The sequence below is a fragment of the Octopus sinensis genome, linkage group LG3 (genome assembly GCF_006345805.1).
Source record: "Octopus sinensis linkage group LG3, ASM634580v1, whole genome shotgun sequence".
In the NCBI taxonomy this organism is placed as follows: Eukaryota; Metazoa; Mollusca; class Cephalopoda; order Octopoda; family Octopodidae; genus Octopus; species Octopus sinensis.
The window spans coordinates 62413217-62426819 of NC_042999.1; the positions used below are offsets into that span (position 1 = coordinate 62413217).

At 34.9% G+C, this 13603-nt stretch overlaps 1 protein-coding gene across 8 annotated transcripts in view; it reads left to right on the forward strand.

The window, feature by feature from the left end:
* LOC115209232 (regulating synaptic membrane exocytosis protein 2) overlaps positions 1-13603 on the forward strand; it is a 238561-nt gene that overhangs the window by 64500 nt on the left and 160458 nt on the right. For all 8 annotated transcript variants that reach the window (XM_029777506.2, XM_036501023.1, XM_036501020.1 and 5 more), the window contains exon 4: positions 6947-7914. In XM_029777506.2, coding sequence (XP_029633366.2) covers positions 6947-7914 — 968 coding nt within the window. The remainder of the gene's footprint in view (positions 1-6946; positions 7915-13603) is intronic.

Below are 13603 nucleotides of genomic sequence, written 5' to 3' on the forward strand. Positions count from 1 at the left end.
AGCTAGGATCACCAAGCATAGATTGGCATATTTTGGTCATATTATGCGGAGAAAATCCCTGGAGATGGACATCATGCTCGGAATGGTCAGTGGCAAGAGAGGAAGAGGCCGACCATCAAGAGTGATACCGGAATGGACATAGCCAATCTGAAAGAAGCGGCCCAGGATAGAACTGACTGGAGGACACTGATCCATCGAGTAACCGAGAGTTGACTTCGACTGAGCGGATAGATAGATAGATATAGTGACATCTAATATTGTACTATAATGACGTCCTATTGTTGGATACAGGATGTTGGCATACTTTGTTGGCATTCTCCAGAATGATATATTCAGTAACACCAGTTCTATACATTGGCTATCTTATATTGTAGAGAAGAATTTGTGGTGACTATAGGCGGCGAGCTGGCAGAAACGTTAGCATGCTGGGCGAAATGCGTAGCCGTATTTCGTCTGCCGTTACATTCTGGGTTCAAATTCCGCCGAGGTCAACTTTGCCTTTCATCCTTTCAGGCTCGATAAATTAAGTACCAGTTACACACTGGGGTCAATATAATCGACTTAATCCATTGTCTGTCCTTGTTTGTCCCCTCTGTATTTAGCTTCTTGTGGGTAGTAAAGAAAAATATATTGTAGAGAAGACAAGAAACTTTAGTGTCAGTCAATAAATTAATCATCATTCTGGAGGGTAGGGTATTTAGTGTTTGTTATCATATAGTTGATTTGATGGTAACAGATTGCAAATGTTATCATGAAATCAGTAAATCTTCAAATGATAATTGTCCCTAGAGTACCACACCCTACAGAACGATGACTAATTGACTTATTGATACCAAATCTTGTTTTATGATATATAAGGAACAGGTGTCACAGTTTAAGAGGAATGGACTGAGTTTTTGCCTTGTTCAAGAGTAAGTGACATCTGTTTTGCAAAGTGTTACTCTAGTATGGTGTGACAAAATTAAACAGACCAACACTATACAATGTGGTCCAGATCCTTTCACTTATGTTTTCAATGTTCATTGTAATAAAAGATGTCTTTGTTGAGCTTTGAACAAATATTTCTCATACACTTATCTTTTTTAAACTTGTAAGTATCTTGACAAATGATGTAAGATATTATTTTGTCAGTAAATTCAATTATACTCACTCCATAGTTTAAGCATGCTTAAAATTGTTATGGATACTATTCTGCTCCCTCAGACTTAGCATTTACAAATATGTGTTATTGCTAATGCAGATTAGTTTAATATTTTACCATATACATACGTAAACTAACAATACGATGCATCATATCATCATTAGTCTATTTTTATGAGTTCAAATCCTATAACAGTTTCTGAGAAATATCTCCATGCTAGGAACATCTACTTCAGTGGATTTCATTAAAAATAGGTTCAACTCTTACTTTGCAATTGAATGGTTTAAATAAATTGAGTTAGTTAATGTCTCTGTGTTTTCTCTACCTCGTTTTGAAAGCAATTTATTTATTAGATAATTTAAAGCTAAAAGAAAGCATTCTGGGAAATTGAAATGTACCTAAAGTGGGGAAAATGAACAAAAATGGAAAAGAATTGTAGGAATGTAATTTAGTATAGGAAATACATGTTCTAAGTTGGCCTTTTTAAAAAGCAGGAGTATAATTTTGTCAAGATTAGATAAGTAGCTTTAATTTGTATTCACAATAATTCTAATTTAAGCTTGATTTAGAGATGTTGAATGAAATGGGCAAATCTCTTTTCATATGACCTCCCAATATTTTAACTTACTTGCTCTGACTGATGGATACCATTTGGCAATTGGTATGGCTTTATCACTTTGATTAACGATAACTATCAGATTACTGCATGATTAATCATGGAAATTGTATCTAACCCTTAGAAACTAAGGCTGTAAGATAAATCAGAAGCTTTCTTTAGTGATTGAAAGGCATTTTGCTTCTATTGGCTTTCAAGTTGATTGGTTGTTTGTCTTTCAGGAATAGGCTTTTATTTATTCATAGAAAGTATATACAAAAGAATAAAGGTTGGTTAGCTGGAAATTTCTTTTCTAATAATAAGTAAACATGAATAGTATTTTTATTATAATAATATAAAACTAGGATGTTACCTGATCTTTGTAATATGCAAGACAAATATTATCACATACATGAACATTTGAGTGAACAACTTGATAAGTAGATAGGTGATAGACAGACAGACAGATAGGAGTGATATCTATGAAGATTATAATCCAAGCTAAGAAATTCTTTGCATGGAAATTTGATTGGCTTGAAACAGCAGTCAACTCTTCCTCAAATTACAACCTACTATTTAAAAAAAAAATGAAAGAATACAATACATAATGTGCTCTTAGGTATGAAGAATAGCAAAAAAGAAAAGGGATTTAATTGATTATTCTTTATAATAAAAAAAAATCTAAATGTTTAGTGTGGAATGTTCTAGTGAATTGATTAATGTATAAGACAATTGATAGTGACAAAAGCAGTATTAACACCAAAAGACAATCTTTATCTCCAGCTTAACGTGGAGATTGTGTTAGAACATAGAATATTGTGTAATTTACCTTGAGAGGACTCATGGTGCATAAAAGCACTCATATTTATATCATTGACAGACAAGCACTATCTGCTACAGTTGCTGAACCAGCCAGGTCACATGATTTCACTCTATTTTGGGTTCATCAGTGACAGATGCCCAGTTGAGACATAACAACCAAATTCCTGTCAATGATATATGGAATATAAGTGTAATTCAGGCACTGGTGTTGCAAATAACCAGTGGGCTTATTAAAAAAAAATAAAAAGCTACTGAAAGAATGCCTGCATCTATCACAACCCAAAATAATTTATTTCCTGAACACAATCCAAGTGAATCATTTTAATTTGATCTGGGTGAAATTTTTAACTCAGATTATAACATTCTAGTTAGTGGTTCTTTTTCAGCACTAGAAGTAAAATGACCATCTTTGGTTTCAAAGAACAGTTCCAAACTATGTCAAGTATTAAGGCCTAACTTTACTATAAGCTTATAAACAATGGAAAGCAGCATGCTAAACTATGAAACATATTATTCCTTGGAAAGTATTCTGGTTAGTCCACATTACTCCATAAAGAGCATGGGGCTAGTTTCTTGGTTTCTCAGGTATATATATATATATAAAAATTAGAAAAAACCATCTCTTATCAATTCAAAATGAACAATTAAATTACACCATCTAGAGTTGTAATATGTAATACACCATCTAGAATATGTAATTTTCTAGATGGTGTAATTTAATTGTTCATTTTGAATTGATAAAAGATGTTTTTTTCTAATTTTTATATATATATATTATATTTTGTGAAATTTGATTTAGTATTTCTAAATTGAATTTTTCCCTGTAAGTTAGGAATAATATTCCCTCAAATAATTATTATATATATATATATATATATATATATATATATATTCTTCCATGGATGGGACGCCAGTCTGTCACAGAATTACTCATTTTTATCAGCTGCATGGACTCAAGCAACATGAAACTGCTCAAGAACACAATGCATTGCCTGGTCCAGGAATCGAAACCACTATCTTACAATCAGGAGTCCAACACCTTAACTGCTAAGTTATGTGCCTCCACTATTGGAAAGTGTTTTGATTGTTGTATATTTTATATTAACTGCTAGACTTCAGCCCGCAAAACAGAAAATCTCAAAATTTTCTCCATATAGCTAATCTACACTTACTGAAAAAAGATTTGTCAACAATATTTGTCAAACTGAGAACAATACACTTTTACTTGTTTCAGCCATTTGACTGTGGCTATGCTGGAACACCACCTTTAGTTGAGCAAATCGACCCCAGGACTTATTCTTTGTAAGCCTAGTACTTATTCTATCGGTCTCTTTTTGCCGAACCACTAAGGTACGGAGATGTAAACACACCAGCATCAGTTGTCAAGGAGGCTGTTGGGGGGACAAACATATACACGCACATACATACATAGATATATATATATATATATATATATATATATAATATATATATATATATATATACACATATATACGACGGGCTTCTTTCAGTTTCCGTCTACCAAATCCACTCACAAGGCTTTGGTCGGCCTAAGGCTATTGTAGAAGACACTTGCCCACGGTGCCATGCAGTGGGACTGAACCCAGAACCATGTGGTTCGTAAGCAAGCTACTTACCATACAGCCACTCCTGCACTTATATATTACAATTTTGTATCCTTATAACATGCAGCAGAAGAATGCCTTCCCGTAAGGGCTAAAATTAAGCATTAAGTCCCAAGTGAGCCTTAAGTAATTATTGGCAAGTGCAATCAGTTGAAGAGTGACACCCACTTAGAGTTAATCATATCTTCCAGATTAAATATCACTAAATTCAAAAATACTTTGCAAGATCTCACACTTATGAAATTAAATGACAGAATTGTTTATGCAGCTGTAATTAAATATGGCAAATTGCCCATGAAATTAGTGGCAGGGAATGTACGAACAAGTTGTAAAAGCCACATGCTTGCTGGAACAACTATGCAAGTAGAATGAACATTTCCAAGACATTCTCAGTTTTAGATAGATTTTTGGAAACTGCTCTTAAACAAGATCTTGATATCAAAGTTGGTAATTTCACGTCAGATAAACTCAAAGACTTACTTAAAATGACTAAAATTAGAAGGTAGCTGGGTTTGATAATATACTACTAGAAGTCTGTAAGAGAAGGGCATTCAGTTTTGCAATGCAGTATACAGTTAAAACTAACTGAGTGGTGGAATAAAGGTTCTATTCTCCTATTCAAAAATTGTGGTAATTTAGGCATGACTAACAATTATTGAAGGATAGCAGCAAAATCAACATCAAATTGTTATTTAATTGTATACAGCAAAAACTCTTTTCATGGCCACCATCTCAGGCGTTCCCTTCAACTTACCTTAACCCTTTAGTGTTTGCATTATTCTGTCAAAATTAATCCTTTTTTATCCACATCGTTTTGAACTAATCATGCATTATCTTGTAGCTATGAGATTTTGATGAAGTGGCTGTTCATTTTTTAAAAAAATTGTAGGGTTGGTCTGAGAGAGCAGATCTGGCCAATTTGAACATAAAACAGGCAGAATACTTTTGGTCGGATATGGCTGGATTAAATGTTTAAGGGTTAAAAATTAAACAGAAGATATTAAGCATTGTGTCAGTATCTCAAAAACTGAATATATCTGTTAGACTCAGAAGGGCTCATAAGCATAATCAAACAAAACCCTCTAAAATCTGTAGACTCTTTTGTGTAATTAGGGACCACAGCCTCAGTGTCATCTGGAAGTCATTGCCACTAGAAGAGGTACTTCATCCATGCCAATATCATTGTAGTCAGTGCTTTTGTATGGTTTTACTACTTAAACACTTTTCAAAAACTGGCAGCAAGACTTATATGTGAGATGTTCTGAATATCTCATAGAAAAATCATTTGGCCAAAGATTGTATGACAGTCATCAGAGAGAGAGAGGGAGAGATGTATGCTTTTTGCAGGATATTACTGGAATTGTAAGCAAGATCTCATTAACGATATATTTCTATGGAAACCCCAACACAGATATACATGCATCAGCTGTCCCAAACATACTATCAGTTGGATCATTATGGGTGGCAAATTTGGTCAGGTAATTAAATTCATCCACATTGCAAACCTCATTTGGGAAATAATAGTCAATATATCTAATAGGGAATCTTTCCTTCATTAACATTTCTAAGCTATTGTTAAACTTTGTCCTTTTTCTGTTTCTTTTGTCACTATTATAAGGCCATGTGCTCTGCCTTTTGGCATCTCCTTCGTGTATCACTTTCAAGACTTCATACTAAACACATCAACTTATGTTTTTTCTGAATCTTAATTTCCACTCATTTAAAAAATTTTTTTATCATCTATCACATTAACTCATTCCAATTATTCATAAAGCACTAATCCAGAAAAGATCTTGTAAGATTGTGGGTAATACTACTTCTCAGACAAATAAATAAAAAGTTTTATAGCATAAATAATGTTCAAATTTATATATTTCATTCATTTGTTCTAATGAACTATTTCAAATGTTTAATTCATGCAAGCAAAGCAACAGCAAACTAAAAATAGCTTCTAATTTAGGCTAAACCCCAGAAATCTTGACCACAGTACTTGACCACGGTGCTTGACCGGTATTCTGTTTTATCAACCCCAGAGAGATGAAAAGCAAAGAATTTTTAACTCAGAGTACAAAGAACCAGAAGAAATTCCACAAGGCATTTTTATAGATGCTTGCTGTTCCCCCACTCCAAAGCATTATGTAGAGATATGATTATTGGGAAGTAAAAGAACTGAAGACTATTCACCATAAATTCAGACTTTGGATAGACTTTGTTACTCTACTTGATTCAATCTGTCAACATGAAAATAGATACCTTTTTCTATTTTATAAATTTGTGTGATTAGCTCTTGAAAAGCTTTTCACTGTAAAAAGTTTCTTGCATTCTTCAATACAAATTATATGCATCTGCAGAATATTTCCTCATATGACATCATCATCATCATCGTTTAACGTCTGCTTTCCATGCTAGCATGAGTTGGATGGTTCGACTGGGGTCTGGGAAGCCAGGAGGCTGCACCAGGCCCAGTCTGATCTGGCAGTGTTTCTACAGCTGGATGCCCTTCCTAATGTCAACCAGTCCATGAGTGTAGTGTGTGCTTTTTACGTGCCACCGACACGAAGGCCAGTTGAGGTGGCAATGGCCACGTTCGGATGGTTCTTTTACATGCCAGCGGCACTGGTATCACAACTGCAATTTCCATTGATTTTTGATCGATTTCGATTTCGCTTGCCTCAACAGTATGTAAAAATTTAATATAAACTGTAAAAGCTATTTCTGGTTGTACTATACTATATTTGATAAATTTCTTCCTTTTTTTTTCAGAGGTTCAAAAGAGTCTCTTTCATCCCGAAGTCATCGCACTGACCGAGCCGACAGATCTGAACGAGTTGCTGACCGCAATGAGAGGGTTGACCGTACAGCAGAGCCACATGAGGACTGGATGGCAGACAGACACCGTGAGGGGGATCGCCGTCGAGGTAGAATTAATTTGGAATCCGAACATTACCAGGACCCTGTTTTAAATAATCAAGATTATCACGAGACAGATACAAGGCAATCTAGAGAGCCTCGCCAAAAAGATGGTTATGAAGAAGAACAGTGGAAAAATGTTGATTCTTCTAGTGGCCATCATGGACGACGAAATGCTACACGTCACCAGAGAGATCATCAACGTGCCGATCAAAATAAAGATCATCCCCAAGAAGCTGTTAGAGGCCACAGAGATTCATTGAATAAAAGAGATCATATTAGGGAACATCCAGCACATTCTAGAGATCATCGTGGAGAATTACAAAGAGAATTACCAAGGGAGCAGCACCAAAGAGAGCGAAAAGACCATATTACAGATTCAAAAGATAGTCGATCCCCGAGTCGTGATCGTGAACGGACTCGTGGTTCGAAGGGAGATAAATACAGCTCATATATCACCGATCAATCATCAATTCAGGTAGTAAGTACAGGGCACCATGATAGAGAAGCGTCAGAGATTGAACATAGAGGTGAAACTGATAGATATTTTGATAGAAAACAACATTTGGATCCTAATTCAGCTGCAAATAAAAGTTCTAGAACTAACCGCCGCAAAGTTGAAAGTATGTTACGCAATGATTCTCTGAGTTCTGACCCGTCTGACTGCGTCAGGCCACCTCCACCTAAGCCGCATAAACATAAGAAAGGTAAAAAACAAAGACAGCAGTCGATTAGTAGTTCTGATGACGAAATCCGATCAACTCCAGAATGTTCTAGTTGTGAAGAGCCTGATATGGAAAGTGAAAGTGTTAGTGAAAAAGGTTAGTAGTATTACTTTCTACCTTTTTTTTTTTTTTTTTTTTTACTGATTTTTGTCTGAAAACAGTTTGTGTATTCAGTTTGTTCAACATAAAATGTATCTGCTTTTGTTTGTGTATATGTGCGTGTGCATGTGTACGTAAATGCCTTTTGTTTAAAGTATATTTAAAACTGTTGGAAGAATTGCTAACAGAAGGTTAGATATATTCTTTTACAATTATACTAGTTTTAACCATTCAGCTGTAATGATGATGAACCACCAATATATGATAATTAAAACTAAATGCTTTTACATAAAAAAAAAATGCCAAAACATTGTTGTGTAGTTAATAAAGATCTTAGTAATTTAACTTAAGATTCTCCAGATATAAGATTAATGGTTTTGCTAATTACCAGTTTGAAAGTAATTGTATCTAGAATTTATTATAAGAAACAGCTAACATTAACCAGTGGGACATTTATTTCTTAATCTAAAAATTAAGATTGTATAATTTAATTCAGCTAAAAATTTTTCTATATTTTTTCCTTTAGAATTTAAGTTTAGCTAGGAAAGCAGTTTTAGAATCTGATAGAATTACATGATTGTTATTGATTATGAACATTTGGTAATTCAAGTACATTACTTGTATTTGTATGTAGTAATAAGTTGTCCATAATGAGTTTATTCTGTCTGAGATTTCCAAAATATGTCCAACAGGTATATGTCTCATCTTACCTTCTTCCAGATTCTTATCCAGATATTGAAACACTCTCACATACATAAAATATACATAGTATGTTAATAAATAACACAATCTCAACCATCAACTGTATATAGACATAGTCAACCCTAATACTGTGTAGACAAAGTAAAATCTTCATTTCATAAAAATATTTCTATGAAAGAAATCCCCTGCAGCAAATCCATCTGTATATTTGCTTGATCTGCTCAATAAAGTAACCAAATATCTTACATTTTTAAACCCTGAATATCAGGATTATCTATTCAAAAAACAATACTGACTGGCAAGAGCTGGAGTTCAACTTGACTAATATTTTGATCAGCTGCTACTCTGCTGTAGGCATACTTAAAGTTGACCAGGTCAACTTAACCCTTTCGTTACCAATCCAGCTGAAACCAGCTTTGGCTCTGAGTACAAATGTTTTGTTTTCATAAGTTCTGAATTAAGATCTTCCACCAAACCTTAGTCACAATTTATGTTCCTATCACTAGCTGAATGATAACGAAGCTATTTTACTAAATTCTTTGTTATATTTAAAGTAAGTGAAAAAAAAAAAACACATAGCATCTCAAAATAAATACAGTAATGAAAGGGTTAATCATAAATCAGTCATTGTTGACAAAACACAGCCCCTTATACGATGCACCACATTCATAATTAATGTTTTTATCTTTAACACACAAACGACTAAAATATTAAACATATATTTCAGTTTCATTCACACAAAATATAGAAGACAGGAGCCCTTGCTGGCACAACTTTCAGTCAAAGTAACAAAAATAAATTTGCCTATAAACAATAAACTTCACTGTTTATATATAGAAATAGGCAGCTGTGTGTCCCCCCTACAAAGAAAAAAAAACAGCAATTTTTCTAACCCTGCTTTCTCCCAAGTGTCCAATCATTTAGCTTTAGGAATTTTTAATCATCCAGAATCTTATAAAGACTAAATTGGAAGAAAATATTACTCTTAAAACCTTATGCAAATCTATAAGAAATGAAAAATTGAAAATTGATTGAAATGTCAAGAATTTTAATTTAATGTTTTAGAACTTTTATATTCTTAGAAATAAATTAGAAGCAATTTGTAGCATCAAATGGTTACATAAGATTACCTCAATCATACTGATTTTATTTAAAATTGACATTACTAAACCAATTGTATATAATGCAGTATTGTTCAAAAAATCAGACAATATGTAGACAAACATTCGTAATTTGCATTAGGATACATTATATGAAACAACTTATCTTAAAATTGAGATTAACGAGTTAAGATTCTTTTTCTCCTTCTAAGCTCAATACTCATCCTTTACTTCTTGTTATGGTATATGAAACATATACAGGGAATTATTAGTCTGCATATGTTGAATTCAGCATATTACACTGCTTCTTTCTCTCTGTCATCCTATACTTTGACTTTTATTACTGGACATGTTTATTTCCTTTACACTAATATATATTTTACTTGCAGCTTCTTAAAGCTGTTATGCTATATTTTTGTTTCTTTCATGCTAATTAATTTGTGCAATCCATTAAATAGTCAATTTAAATTTGCTTATGTTGCTAGCTACTCATTTTCATCTAATTTCAACAAATTCTACAATAGATTCTACAACGAGAATCTATTAGCTATTATTCAGAAGCCCCACTAAGTGTTTAGTCTAAATTATTTTGTTATTCTCATGGACGATGTTTAGTGACTTTCCTTCTGAACACTAAAGTCACTTAACATTCTTGACTATCCATTCATCATCTTACAATGCCTAAATGGCTATCCCAAGTTATTTCAATACTTGTTATGGCCCTCCAAACTTCAGATACAGAAACCCTTTCAAAATCTTTTTCTGTGTCAACTAATTCAAGCAAGATATCTGTTCTCTGCCAAATATTTTTCTTGCACTTCTTTCGCCAGAAACAAAATATCTCTAATCCAAAGACTTCCTACATTATCATCAGTTAATGTCCATTTTCTATGCTGGCATTGGTTGTACAATTAAACAGGAGCTGACTAACCAGAGGAACACATCAGGCTCTGATGTCTGTTTTTGGCATGGTTTCTATGGATAGATGCCCTTCCTACACACAACATCAAATCTAAACTCACTTTATACTGTATTAACTTTGCTAAAATATTTTCTATCACTTTTCATTAATTGGGTCATTAGCTTGAGACTTTTCTGATGATCTATTGAGCTCTTCCTTTGTACACACCTATGATATGGAAGTAGTTCTTCAAACATTTTGAAGAAAATCAATAACTTTTTGTTTTTTTCACAGATATACAATAATTTTGTATTGTCAGCTCTGGTATTATGCTGCATCCTTTACCTTGCAGTGATTTGGTGTGATGTAAAAAGCTGTATTGGATTTGATGCATCATCATCATCATCCTCATCTTCTTGCTTTCTATACTAACATGGGTTGAATGGGTAATCATCTTCTAAATTAATTCTTATTTGGTATTCTCATAGACATATTGAGGGCCACATCTCACTTGTGCATTTCTTAGATGACTTCCTAATAACAATCATTTCACTGAGTTTACTGGTGGAATTTTATTGTATCATCAATACTAGTGAGGTTGTCTTGCTTTCAACAAGACAACAGAGCTCTCCCTACTTTATTGTCTAAGAGTGTAAATACAAAGGATAGTAATGATAGAGAAAGAACCAGAGCAAGAAGGTGAAAGAAGAAATGGATAACTGGAGTGAGAGAGAGGGGGGGGGGCGAGTGAGATGGGATGAACAGTGATAGGGGAAAAGGTCATATTGATGAGTATAACAGAAGAGAGACAGGATTAGGCAGCTACATGTCAGTTGTTAGTAAAGAGATTGGATAGCAAAATACCATAAGCAGCATGATGGAAGATGACAATGATAGGAAGGAGACTGAGGGATGGAAGAAGTAGCAATAGAAGTGAAAGAGAATGATGGGATAAAATGATATATAGTGGCAGAAAGAGAGAGTGATGTGAGAATGATTAGTAGCAATAAAGATGAATGGTGCTGAAGGAAAGAACTAGTCATGAAAAAGCAGAAATGATGGTCGCTGGTGAGAGAGAGAGAACGAGAATGTGTGTAATAGATGCCAATAATGAGTGATAAGGAAGTGAGTAATGGAAGAGAGAAAAGTGTGAGGCTAGCACTAAAGAAAATTGACAATTAAGGGAATTAAATAGATGACTCCAACGCCATCTCTTGTTATCTAGGCAACATGATGTAGGAGATATAGTGATAAAGATGATGTTTGGAGGAAATAGATACAAAAAGATTCAATACCATCAATTGGTGCACTGGTAGAAAAAACAATGAGTGCTTGATGGGAAGATAACAGAGTTAGGGGGAGAGTTGAGGGTAATTAATGGACACACTGAGGGAAGTACCTAAATATAGTTATACATCCCACCCTTCATCAATATCACCATCTCAACATCTATTCTGTCATGCTTGAATGAGTTGATAGTTCTTCTTCAGCATCATGTGTCACCACTTATGGTAATCTTTTGTCATTCTCATGAAGTTCAATCTTCAACATATTGCTCTGTTTTCTTTGGTTTCCATCTTCCTCAGATCTATTCTAAGTGCTTAACTTTCTTTTTCCTTTTTACTTATAAGTGATGTTTTCTTTACGCATCATATGCCTATATCTACACACAGCTTTTTCTTCAACTCATTTGTGCTCTATAATTCACAGTAACGTTACACACCTTGTAGTGCATGATTGCTTCATACCTTTGAGACCTACATCCTGCTATTATACAGCATCACACTTCATACCCAAATGTCATAAAATCCTGCCCATGAGTCTGACAGAGAAACCATATATTACTAGTAGAAATAATTGCACCCTGAACTTTTTCCACAATGTTCACACTCTGCAAGTATTTTAGTGGAACATCCAATTCCCCTGTCAATTAAGTCACCTAGGTAAGAAAAGCTTTCATCTACTTCTAGGAAATCTGGACATTTGGAAGAATCTTTTTCATATGTACACTTACTATTGGTTGTTCAAAAACCTTCTCTTTAAGCCTGTTGGTAATCCCACTACATTAGTTGTGTGCTCATAGTTTACACTGGATACACTATATGGAATTTTTAGCTACTGCCTCAACTGGCCTCCGTGCCGGTGGCATGTAAAAAGCACCAACCGATCGTGGCTGTTGCCAGCCTTGCCTGGCACCTGTGCCGGTGGCACGTAAAAAGCACTCACTACACTCACGGAGTGGTTGGCGTTAGGAAGGGCATCCAGCTGTAGAAACACTGCCAGATCAGACTGGGACTGGTGCAGCCTCCTGGCTTCCCAGTCCCTGATCGAACTGTCCAACCCATGCTAGCATGGAAAGCGGACGTTAAACAATGATGATGATGATGCTCTTCTGCTTTTCATGTCCACTCAGTTCCTTGATAACAGCACCATAGACATCACATGTGTCAGATACATTGGAGCATGTGAAACAGTACATGTGAAACAGTACATGTGAAACAGTACATGTGAAACAGCTTCTTTCAAGGTCTAAAATGCACCCTGTTTGTTCCTTCTCGAGCCATGCCTGGCTCATAAGGGCCAGTTTCCCAGTTTCTTGGCATATAGATTCCCCACCTGGATGGAACACCAGTCTGTCGCAGGTGAGCTGCAAGATGCAGGAGGAAAGAGTGGGAGAAAGTTGTGGCAAAAGAATCAGCAGAAGTTCGCCATTACCTTCTGCCGGAGCCACGTGGAGCTTAGGTGTTTCACTCATAAACACACATATCGCCCGGTCTGAGATTCGAACCCGCGATCCCTCGACCACTAGGCCATGTGCCTCCACAAAATGCTCCCTAGAAGTAGATGATAGCTTTTATTACTTTGGTGACCTAATTAATAGAGATGTTGTGGTGAGAGATGTTCACTGTTAGAGAGTGATTGTAGGTGGGGATTAAATATAGACAGGTGCAATGTCAGCCATCATAATTCAGGCAGCATAGCA